The sequence below is a fragment of the Cynoglossus semilaevis genome, chromosome W (assembly GCF_000523025.1).
Source record: "Cynoglossus semilaevis isolate Cse_v1.0 chromosome W, Cse_v1.0, whole genome shotgun sequence".
Classification (NCBI taxonomy): Eukaryota; Metazoa; Chordata; class Actinopteri; order Pleuronectiformes; family Cynoglossidae; genus Cynoglossus; species Cynoglossus semilaevis.
This window is the reverse complement of record NC_024327.1, coordinates 1349572-1361194: the sequence shown is the minus strand read 5'-3', so window position 1 is coordinate 1361194 and position 11623 is coordinate 1349572. Positions and strand designations below refer to the sequence as shown.

At 41.5% G+C, this 11623-nt stretch overlaps 1 protein-coding gene across 1 annotated transcript in view; it reads right to left on the bottom strand.

Annotated features, from left to right (window-relative positions):
- Nucleotides 1-1411: 1411 nt before the first annotated feature.
- Nucleotides 1412-11623, bottom strand: part of LOC103396899 (metal transporter CNNM4-like) — a 41634-nt gene continuing 31422 nt past the window's right edge. The window contains exons 6-7 of the mRNA XM_025052906.1: nucleotides 2877-3058; nucleotides 1412-2124 (exon numbers count right to left, since the gene is read on the bottom strand). Coding sequence (XP_024908674.1) covers nucleotides 1864-2124; nucleotides 2877-3058 — 443 coding nt within the window. The 3' untranslated portion in view covers nucleotides 1412-1863. The remainder of the gene's footprint in view (nucleotides 2125-2876; nucleotides 3059-11623) is intronic.

Here is an 11623-nt window from a genome sequence, read left to right as displayed (position 1 = left end):
TAGATGAACTCGTGCCTTTGGTGTTTTAGAGCAGCGATTCCCAACCGCTGGGCCATGGCACACTATCCAATGTAACTTAATTGGTCCCAAAACTATTATGTATTTATTGCAAATAATGTTTCTGGTGTTCGTCAATGCGTGACAGGCATAGCAATTAATTACTATTCCGCTAGGTGGCAACAGATGGTTATAAAAAACTAAAAGAAGATAATCACAGATGTTGAAGATCTTCTCTAAAGCTGGTTCTATAAAAGAACCAGCTTTGGGGGAAAAAAAAATTCAAAACATGAACACGTTTTTGGACAGATGTAGATTCTAGAAGAAAGACATGATGGAGTGTACAATGGATGAGAAAATATACATGTACATACTGGACATGAGGGAATCAAACCGACAAACTTTGGTTGATGATAGGATTGAGATGTGTGTTTTCAGTTCACACACACACACGGACAGACAAACAACAGCTGCTGAGTCAGCAAACCTCTCACCACAACACCCCCCCAAGAACTGATTAAAACCCAAACACGTGGAATAAAAAAGTACATTAAATCTCACAATAAGGCAAAAACCACAAAAATTAAAAAATCTGATTTCTTGCCTCGTTCATCAACAAAAAATATTTAAATACATTAAACTAAATAAATAAAAAACGTAGATTTCCTATAATATTTTCTAGTCAGAAGGTCATCACGCTTTTCCCTCCTTTGGTTTCTGTTACTTCCAAGTCTGGCCACCGCCTTTGGCTCTCACACACACGCACGCACACACACAGCACTCTCTCAGAACAGTAGGATTTCATGATCCCGTCTTATTGGCGGACATGGATTCCATCGATACAGAAAGTGGACTGACTCGATGCCGCAGAGGACAGCGTAAAGTGAAGCAGGGCTGAGGCCTCTAGGGGCCGCTACAGTTACCATACCTGAAAATACATTTCATTTAAACCGAACACACTCATTTGAGTCACACTGATTGTCTAGTCACAGAACAAACTTGACGCTGAATCTCTTTACAACTCTGGGAAAAAGTCTTAGGCCTTAGAAAACCACTATTTAATAACGTTCTGGCTTGAGTTAGTAGAACCTGAGAGTAATGTCAAAAAAAATATCTGGAACAAATCTGTCAATATATCAATTTGTGGTTCCTGTCACACTACTGTCGCAGGTGTACGGCGCCACATTAAAGTGGAGCTCCGAGCTGTCAATCTGAACATCAGAGGTCTGTCGCACCTTTCTGTTGTTCTTTAGCCAGTGGTGGCAAAAGACTTTTGCACAGTACTGCATGTATTTCTACTTTGTACAACAGGTACATATATATTTTTATTAATATCTATATATAAGTATATATATGTAAATATATATCTATATGTATGTATATATATATATATATAGAGAGAGATATAAGTAGATATATAAATATATTTGCATAAATATACATACACACATAAAGTATGTATATATATGAATATATGTAAATATAAGTGAATGGAAACCAACACTTCTATGTGTACACACAACACAAATTTCCAGCAACAAATATATCACTCCCATTTTTTTAATGGATCATTTGTGACTGTCAGAAATCCGCCCACATGCTAGGCTAGGCTAATCTTTGTCTTGTAGTTGTATGGATGACGTGGGAACAGTGCAGCACTGGGATGACTGGCATCATCACACTTGACTGTCAGGGATTCTCCCTGAGTCTCTGATAAGGGACAATAAAGTTGTGACGCAGACACACGCACACACAAGCCCCCCGCCACCCCACCCCCACACACACACCGCCTCCCCAGTACATTATGTAAACCCAGTAGTACATGCGTACAAATGTAGTGAATGTGGTGTAGTGGGGGGGCGTGACTCAGATGCTGTTCTCCAATTGGCTGTGGTGGTTGGCCGTGTGCGGTGAGTTCTGCTCATTGAGGAGGAGAAGCATCGTCTCATCAGGTCTGTTCTCCTTCGCGCTGGAGTCCGCGGTCACGTCCGTGATGGCGATGTTGGTCGTGGTCACCAGTGGACTGGTTTGGTCCAGGCGGGCCGGATTGTGGCCGCTCTCCGGGGACTGAGGCATGCTGTCTAAACGGGACGCCATCAGACCGTTCTGGGACTGAGTTCGTGTGATCTTTGGGGAGAGAGAGGGAGAGAGAGAGAGAGAGCGAGAGAGAGAGAAAGAAAGACAGAGAGAGGGAGAGAGAGGGAGAGAGAGGGAGTGAGAGAGAGAGAGTGACAGAGAGAGAAAGAGAGAGAATGAGAAAGAGAGAGCGAGTGAGTGAGAGAGAGAATGAGTGATTGAGAGAGAGAGACAAAGAAAAAGAGAGAGAGAGACACACAGAGAGAGTGAGTGAGTGAGAGTGACAGAGAGAGAGTGTGAGAGGGAGAGAGTGACAGAAAGAGAGAGAGAGACATACATTATAATAACACATTTTTTGTTCGTTTTTGTCATTAACTGATGGAAGTGTATAAAGCATTACTACTGTGTACTATTGCTGTATCTACTATTGCTAATACACAGTACTGTACTTAAGTACTGGGACAGCTATACAACAGAGCCAGCCAATCGCTGTTGGCACCTGGTTCTATGCTACACACATTTAAGGACGGATAATCAATTATTGTACTTTTTGCCTCTAAAGATTCTTCATATAATATCATTTCAAGTGCAATGCAACATGTTAGGATCTTTAGCCGACAAACAGTGTGAGAAAAAAAAAGTTTCAACTTTACAGGATTGAAATACTGTGATATGTGAATGCCGGATTTTATGCTGTTTTTTGAATAACCTTTAACGTAAACGTTTGGAATTCTGAAAGAAAAAAAATAGTATGGAAGCACGATGGCAATCTTCATTTACAGAGATTAAAATCTGCGACCAACCTTGACAAACTGCAGGTCAGTGAGGGCGCGGACGTAAAAGTCTGGCGTGTACTGTTGTACAGGGAAACTGTTGTTGAGCTGACTGTTGCTGCCGCTGATGGAGAGGGACTCTGTCCTTTCTGCGCCGCTCAGAGACGCTGTCCGATTCAGGCCGCTGAGGTGTGAGGGTGAGCGAAATTCTGCTGACACACACACAGACACACACACACACACCAAGTTGTCGATAGATTCTAAAAAAAACCCGATATCATGTGGATTAAACTGTTTCTACATTAACAGCATAAATTGATTCTAGATAAAAAATGGACGTTCATTAAAAAAAAAGATAGGGGTCACCAATGATATTGGTCATCAGGGACAGATTTTTCTGGACAAACACCTTGGGGGCCGGACACTCAAATAAAATGAAACAAAAATTATTATAAAATAATATACACTATATTACCAAAAGTATTCGCTCACCCATTCAAATGATCAGAATCAGGTGTCCTAATCCCTTGGCCTGTGACAGAGAGGGGTCAGCGGATGCTGAAGCGCATAGTGCAAAGAGGTCGCCAACTTTCTGCACAGTCATTTGCTACTGAGCTACAAACTTCATGTGACCTTCATATTAGGATGCAATGGTGTAAAGCACGCCGCCACTGGCCTCTAGAGCAGTGGAGACGCGTTCTCTGGAGTGATGAATCACGCTTTTCCATCTGGCAATCTGATGGACGAGTCTGGGTTTGGAGGTTGCCAGGAGAACGGTACATTTCAGACTGCATTGTGCCGACTGTGAAATTTGGTGGAGGAGGAATTATGGTGTGGGGTTGTTTTTCAGGAGCTGGGCTTGGCCCCTTAGTTCCAGTGAAAGGAACTTTGAATGCTTCAGGATACCAAAACATTTTGGACAATTCCATGCTCCCAACCTTGTGGGAACAGTTTGGAGCGGGCCCCTTCCTCTTCCAACATGACTGTGCACGAGTGCACAAAGCAAGGTCCATAAAGACATGGATGACAGAGTCCTGACCTGAACCCGATAGAACACCTTTGGGATGAATTAGAGCGGAGACTGAGAGCCAGGCCTTCTCGACCAACATCAGTGTGTGACCTCACCAATGCGCTTTTGGAAGAATGGTCAAAAATTCCTATAAACACTCTCCTCAACCTTGTGGACAGTCTTCCCAGAAGAGTTGAAGCTGTAATAGCTGCAAAAGGTGGACCGACATCATATTGAACTCTGGGTTAGGAATGGGATGGCACTTCAGTTCATAGTATGAGTCAAGGCAGGTGAGCGAATACTTTTGTAATATAGTGTATATATATGAAAATAATATATTTTTATTTTTTTTATTTTTAATATTTAAAAAATATATATATATAAAAATTGGTCCAACGTAGTTATTTGATGTTTGTAATACTGATAGTTATTTAAGACTCAGTTGTTGTTGTTGTTTTTCAGTTGCTTTAATCGTGGGGACCACATGATATTTTCACAATTTTGGAATCCAGCTGTGGCCAAATTGGACGGTCCGGCAGGCTTGAATCAGCCTGCAAGTTGATGATCACTGTTGTAAAATATTAGTGGACGTGTATCGTGTTAATTTAATACATTTCAGGTCTTCTCATAAGAACACAATGCCGGCTGTGTACGTCTTTATTTTACAATCCCATTCAGAGCAATTACCTTTTCTGCACTTTTTTGTGCAGCCAACGATCAGAGTCCATTTCTTATAAAGAGTCTTTGATTAATACAGATTTAAAAGCCATGTTACACAGGACTAAAACTACTGCTTTAAAGCTGTCCCTACATTAATGATGAGGATTTACTGTGATAAAACACATAAGTTCAAACAAGTTCATGATTCACAGTTAGGTAAAATTCAGATGAAGGTGAAAGGAGTGACGACAATTAGTGACAAAACAGGAACAAAACCCACAAAATGACATCAGGGATCAGACAAACTAAATCTGAGAGTGAAACAAAACAAAACAAAAAAAAAAAACCCAAAACTTGTAGTATTGTCATCCATCGACTACTCATACAACAATTCTCTTTAAGTGGGACAACAACATCATGTCGTTGTCTGTCAGACGTACAGAAGGTGACTCAGAAAAGTTTCCACGCAGCGGTGTCTCAACAGTGTATTTTCAAATGACATGTAATACTACCAAAAAAAGAGTAAAACGCAGTTCAAAACAAATATTTTGATGGAATAAAACCTGTGTGAGTGTTGACATCTACACCTGATTATTTACTAATAATAATGAGCGCCCGGGGAGCAGTGTGTAGGGACGGTGGCACGCTCAGAGCACCTCATTGGTAACTTGACAGCTGGTGGATTCGAACCTGCAACCTTCCGGACCCAAATCCGAGATTACATCCACAGATAACTAGATTATAGATTAAAAGATTAAATACATATATTACAGATTACAGATTACTGGATTACAGACTACTTGATTGAAGAAGTACATTAGGGATCCCTAGATTACAGATTATTAGATTAAAGAAGTATATTACAGATTACTAGATTACAGATTAAAGAGGCAAATTACAGATTACTAGATTACTGGATCAGAGAAGTATATTAGAGATTATATAATAAAAGGTATATTACAGATTACTAGATTACAGATTAAAGAGGCAAATTACAGATTACTAGATAACTAGATCGAAGAAGTATATTACAGATTACTAGGTTAAAAAAAGTATATTAAAGATTACTAGATTAAAGAGGCGAATTACAAATTACTAGATTACATAGTACTAGATTACACATTACTTGATTAAAGAAGCAATTAGAGATTACTATATTACTAAATGACAGGCATAAACCAGGTGGCATTAGCAGTATAATTGCACTATTTTTCAAAGGCAGTGGTAAAGAAGCCAGAGCATGCAGTCGTTACCATGTCATGCATTTTTATTAATTTTAAACTTAAACTTAAACGCTTCTTTATTAGTCATTGTGACACAGCACAGCACAGCACACCATGCACAACGAAATTTACCCTCTGCATTTAACCCATCACCAAAGTGAACAGTGGGCAGCCGTGGTCGGCGCCCGGGGAGCAGTGCTTGAGGACAATGCCATGCTCAGTGCATCTCAGTGGCAGGTGGGGGGTTCGAACCGGGGGCCTTCCGGACCGAAGTCCGCCTCCTTCACCACTAGGCCACCACTGCCCCTATAAAACATTATTTGTGAAAACACCATCGTTTTACTAATATTTATAATAATTTGCCATTATTTAAGAGAAATGTCAACTTAAATTACCTTAAATTAGTTCGACTAATTAGGCGTGCCAAAAAAAGACTCTGATTAATGACTCTTCTTCTTCTTCTTTTTCTTTCGGCTTTGTCCCTTTTTTTCAGGGGTTGCCACAGCAGATCATTGATTTCCATCTCTCCCTGTTCTCTGTATCTTCTACTCTGACTCCAACTATCTGCATGTCCTCCCTCACTGCATCCATATATCTCCTCTTTGGCCTTCCTCTCTTTCTCCTACCTGGTAGCTCCATCTCTAACATTCTTCTACCAATGTATCCACTGTCCCTCCTCTGCACATGTCCAAACCATCTCAATCTGGCTTCTCTAGCTTTTTCTCCAAACCTTCCTGTCTGTGTTGTCCCTCTAATGACCTCATTCCTGACCCTGTCCATTCTTGTCACTCCTAAAGAGAATCTTAGCATCTTTAACTCTGCCACCTCCAGCTCCTCCTCCTGTCTTCTGCCTATTGCTACTGTCTCTAAACCATACATCATGGCTGGTCTCACCACTGTCCTGTAAACCTTTCCCTTCACCTTAGCTGACACTCTTCTGCCACCGATCACTCCTGACACTTTTCTCCAGCTGTTCCATCCTGCCTGTACTCTATTCTTCACCTCTCTTCCACAGTCTCCGCTGCTCTGAACAGTTGATCCTAAGTACCTAAACTCCTGCACCTTCACCACCTCTGCTCCTTGTAGCCTCACTATTTCACTGTTCTGCCTTTCGTTTACACACATGTACTCTGTCTTGCTGCGACTGACCTTCATTCCTCTTCTTTCTAGTGCAAACCTCCACCTCTCTAGGTTCTCTTCTAGCTGCTGCCTACTCTCACTACAGATCACAATGTCATCTGCAAACATCATAGTCCATGGGGACTCCTGTCTGACCTCATCTGTCAATCTGTCCATCACCACAGCAAACAAGAAGGGGCTCAGGGCCGATCCTTGATGTAGTCCCACCTCCACTTTGAAGTCTTCTGTCCTCCCAACAGCGCACCTCACTACTGTTGTACTATTCTCATACATGTCCTGCACCAAACTAACATACTTCTCTGCCACTCCTGACTTCCTCATACAAAACCACAATTCCTCCCTTGGCACTTTGTCATATGCCTTTTCTAGATCTACAAATACACAATGCAGCTCCTTCTGACCTTCCCTGTACTTCTCCATCAACATCCTCAAGGCAAATATTGCATCTGTGGTACTCTTCCTAGGCATGAAACCATACTGTTGTTCACAAATCTCCACTTCCTGCCTCAACCTAGCTTCAACTACTCGTTCCCAAATCTTCATTGTATGGCTCATCAACTTTATCCCTCTGTAGTTGTTACAACTCTGTGCATCACCCTTCTTATGAATTGGCACCAGAACACTTTTTCTCCACTCATCAGGCATCTTGCCAGTCTCTAAAATTCTGTTAAACAAACCAGTCAGGAAATTTACTGCCACTTCTCCTAAACACTTCCATACTTCCACTGGTATGTCATCAGGACCAACTGACTTTCCACTCTTCATCCTCTTCAGGGCTTTTCTAACTTCATCCTTTCTAACCTGATCTACCTTCTTCCTACTAGTCTCTGGCTCCTCGTTTCTACTTTCCCTTTCATTTTCCTCATTTAACAACTCCTCAAAGTATTCCTTCCATCTTCTCAGCACACTTTCCTCACTTGTGATCACATTCCCCTCTCTGTCCTTAATCAACCTCACCTGCTGCACATCCTTCCCAGCTTGATTTCTCTGTCTCGCCAATCTATACAACTCCTTTTCTCCTTCCTTTGTTTCCAAACTCTCATACAACTCCTCATATGCCTTTTGTTTGGCCTTGGCCACTTCCCTCTTCACCTCCCTTGTCCTCTCTTTGTACTCCAGTCTGTTCTCTTCTGTTCTGTCACTGTCCCATCTCTTCTTCGCTAATCTCTTTCTCTGCACACTCTCCTGGATCTCCTCATTCCACCACCAGGTCTCTTTGTCCTCCTTTCTCTGCCCAGAGGACATACCTAGCACCTTCCTACCTGTCTCCCTCATCACTGCAGCTGTAGTCTCCCAATCATCTGGGAATATCTCAACACTACCCAGAACTGCCCTTACTTCCTTCCTGAAGTCTTCACAACATGTCTCTTTCCTTAGTTTCCACCACTTGATCTTCTGCTCTGTCTTCACTCTCTTCCTTTTTGTCACCTCCATCGTCATTTTACACACTACCATCCGATGTTGTTTGGCTACACTCTCACCTGCCACCACCTTACAGTCTCTAATCTCCCTCAGATTACATCTTCTACATAGAATATAATCTATCTGTGTGGACCTGCCTCCACTCTTGTAAGTCACCCTATGTTCCTCTTTCTTTTGGAAATATGTGTTTACCACAGCCATTTCCATTCTCTTTGCAAAATCTACCACTGCCTGTCCTTCTACGTTTCTCTCCCTAACACCAAACCTGCCTATCACTTCCTCATCTCCTCTGTTCCCTTCCCCTACATGACCATTTAGGTCTGCTCCAATCACCACTCTCTCTCTCCTGGGGATACTCTCTACCATCCAATCTAGCTCCTTCCAGAACTTCTCCTTTTCTTCCAACTCACAGCCCACCTGTGGGGCATAACCACTAACAACATTAATCATCTCTCCTTCTACTTCTACCTTCACACACATCAACCTGTCTGACTCTCTTTTCACCTCTACCACATTTCTTACATATTCTTCCTTTAGGATCACCCCTACTCCATTTCTCTTCCCATCTGAACCATGATAAAACAGTTTGTAGCCTCCTCCAATGTTTCTAGCCTTACTGCCCTTCCACCTGGTCTCCTGCACACACAAAATATCTACTCTTCTTCTCTCCATCACATCAGCTATTTCTCTACTTTTCCCTGTCATTGTACCTACATTCAAAGTTCCAAACTTCAGACTAACACTTCTATTCTTCATCTTTTCTCTTTTTCTCCTAACCAAACGCCCTCCTCTTCTTCTCTGTCTCTGACTCTGTCTCTGACCAACAGTAGTCCAATTTCCATCAGTGCCCTGTTGGTCAACGGCACTGTTGGCGGTCGTTGTTAACCCGGGCCTCGACCGATCCGGTATAGAAATCGTTTTATTGATCTGCATATTTGATTTAGCTAAACGTTTTACGCCGGATGCCCTCCCTGACGCAACCCTCACCATTTATCCGGGCTTGGGACCGGCACTATAAACACGGCTTCGTGTACCCTAGTGGCTGGCTTGATTAATGACTAATTTTGGTTAATCTATTGAACTGATTAAAAAGTTTCCATTACTTTATCTCCACATTAAATAACATTTGAGTGACAACTGTGGTGTCAATCTGGTATATTCACTGTTACTCATCTGTAAACCAATTATCAACGTCAACATCTATGAAATTTCCTCCAGTTGTAACTTTCCACCTCTGCCACAGTAAACTGAAACCATGACTAACTTCCATGAGCTGTACCCATCTGAGGGCAGCTGCTGATTTAATCCCAACAAGGCTCTCTCACGCTCGCACTCGCACGCACTCGCACGCACGCACACACGCGCACACACACACACAATGGAGTCGCTAGTTAATCCTGGATCTACTACATCTAATCTCTAGTTAGGGGTTAAAAATTATTATTATTATTTTTTTAGAAATATTAGTTCGAAAAATAAACATTTTTACAATCCAGTAGAAAACTTTTTTCTTTTCACGGTGTGTGCTACATCACTATCACATCATCTCAAATGCTGTGTTTATTTTGTTTGGTCGTTTTCTTTTCCCACTAGGCAAATCCTGCTCTCTAATCAGTAATGTTTCAAAGCTTTCTAGAAAAACATTTTTTGTTGTTATTTTTTTCTGTTAGGTAAGAAAACAAAATAATAAAGAAAATGTTTTTGTGTTTTACCTTTTAACTGTTACTAACTTGAAAAAATTGATGCCTGCTACACTCCAAATAACAGAGTTAGCATGTTAGCTAGTAGCAGGTGTAGGGCAGGAAGAGTTGGGTTTTTTTAAAATTGTTTAAAAAATTGGCTTTGGTATCACAGTAGGGTCACCGAAATGAATATTTTATGTTCTTTATTCACTCCGTGTACCTTGTAGACCAGAGGTGTCAAACATACGGCCCGCGGGCCAAAACCAGCCCTCTTGGGGTTTCAATCTGGCCCGTTTAATGAATTTTGAAAATTTGAAAAATACACAAACACTTCAAGTTTGACACCCCGTTGTAGACTATTTCAATTGACATTTTTTAATTACTTTTTTAATAACCAATTTAGACTAAGAGACTAAACGTTTTCCGTTGGATCCTCCTAATGTTAAGAAAAACCTACGCTGGTTTTGATGAAACCAAACTTTTGATTTCCAATCTGTTGAGCAGAGTTAGTATTCCAAACTAAAGTTGGAAGATTTTAAATTATGTCACTGATGATAATGATGATGATGTCACTAGGCACTATAACCAGCTACTGACTTGAACTTTGAATACTTTGTTATGAGTTAATTATTGTTGCCACTTTCTAAGGTCCATTTGTCTACGTGAGAGACGGGACAACATCTAAGAGAAATGAGAGAATCTCAGCTTTATAATCACTGGTCAAAATGACCTGCACAGAGTGAGGAAGTGACCCTAAATGAACAACAAAGAGACACAGTCTCATCTGTCCCACGATGTTGTCCCATCCCTCTTCATCTGAACCATTTTCTGTCTCCATGTGTCCCGTAAGTTGAAGAATGACAGTGAGGTTTGTGGCAGATCAGCTCTTTGATCGACTCTTTGATCGGCTCTTTGAACGACCCTTTGATCGACAACGTCCGTTATCATGACCCTAACCTTCATTTTCTAAACCTACTTCACTGTATGTTTTGTTTCCATTCTTAATATTTAGGGACAGAAGATGTCACCTGTGACAGATGTACAGATTTTTAAATTCCACAATGACTTAATGATTGTGTTTTTTTTTTTTTTTACAAATTAACCAATTTTCCTTGGCGCTTTAGCCCAGAGGCAATGTCTCTGTCATTGGTGTGGAACTCCAGGGTTCACCTCCTGGGCAAGATTGAATCCCGGTTAGGGCGGTTGGTACCTTCCAGTGGACTCACCACCTGCAGGAAGGCTCAGGGGGGTTGGTATGGTGCAGTGTGATTAGGGTGGCGGTCATAGAGACTGCTGCCCCCGTCACCCGATATCCGGATGGATGGATAACCAATTTTCCTTTATAAATTACTGCCAGTATTTGCTGTCAATATTATGAAAAAATACTTAACTTTTTTCATTAAATCTCGACAATGTGTGTTTAATTGGAATGCATTGGACTTGGACCAACTTTCTAAAACACCTCTACTCCCTGGGAACAATGGGAGATCTACACACCAACTTTCTAAAACACCTCTACTCCCTGGGAACAATGGGAGATCTCCTAATCTACCTTCTCACAGGGAACCCCGGAGCCATCCATTCCTTTTGATCTACATGACCACATGTCCAGTCAACCTGTGGGTGCCGGGACTTTATGTC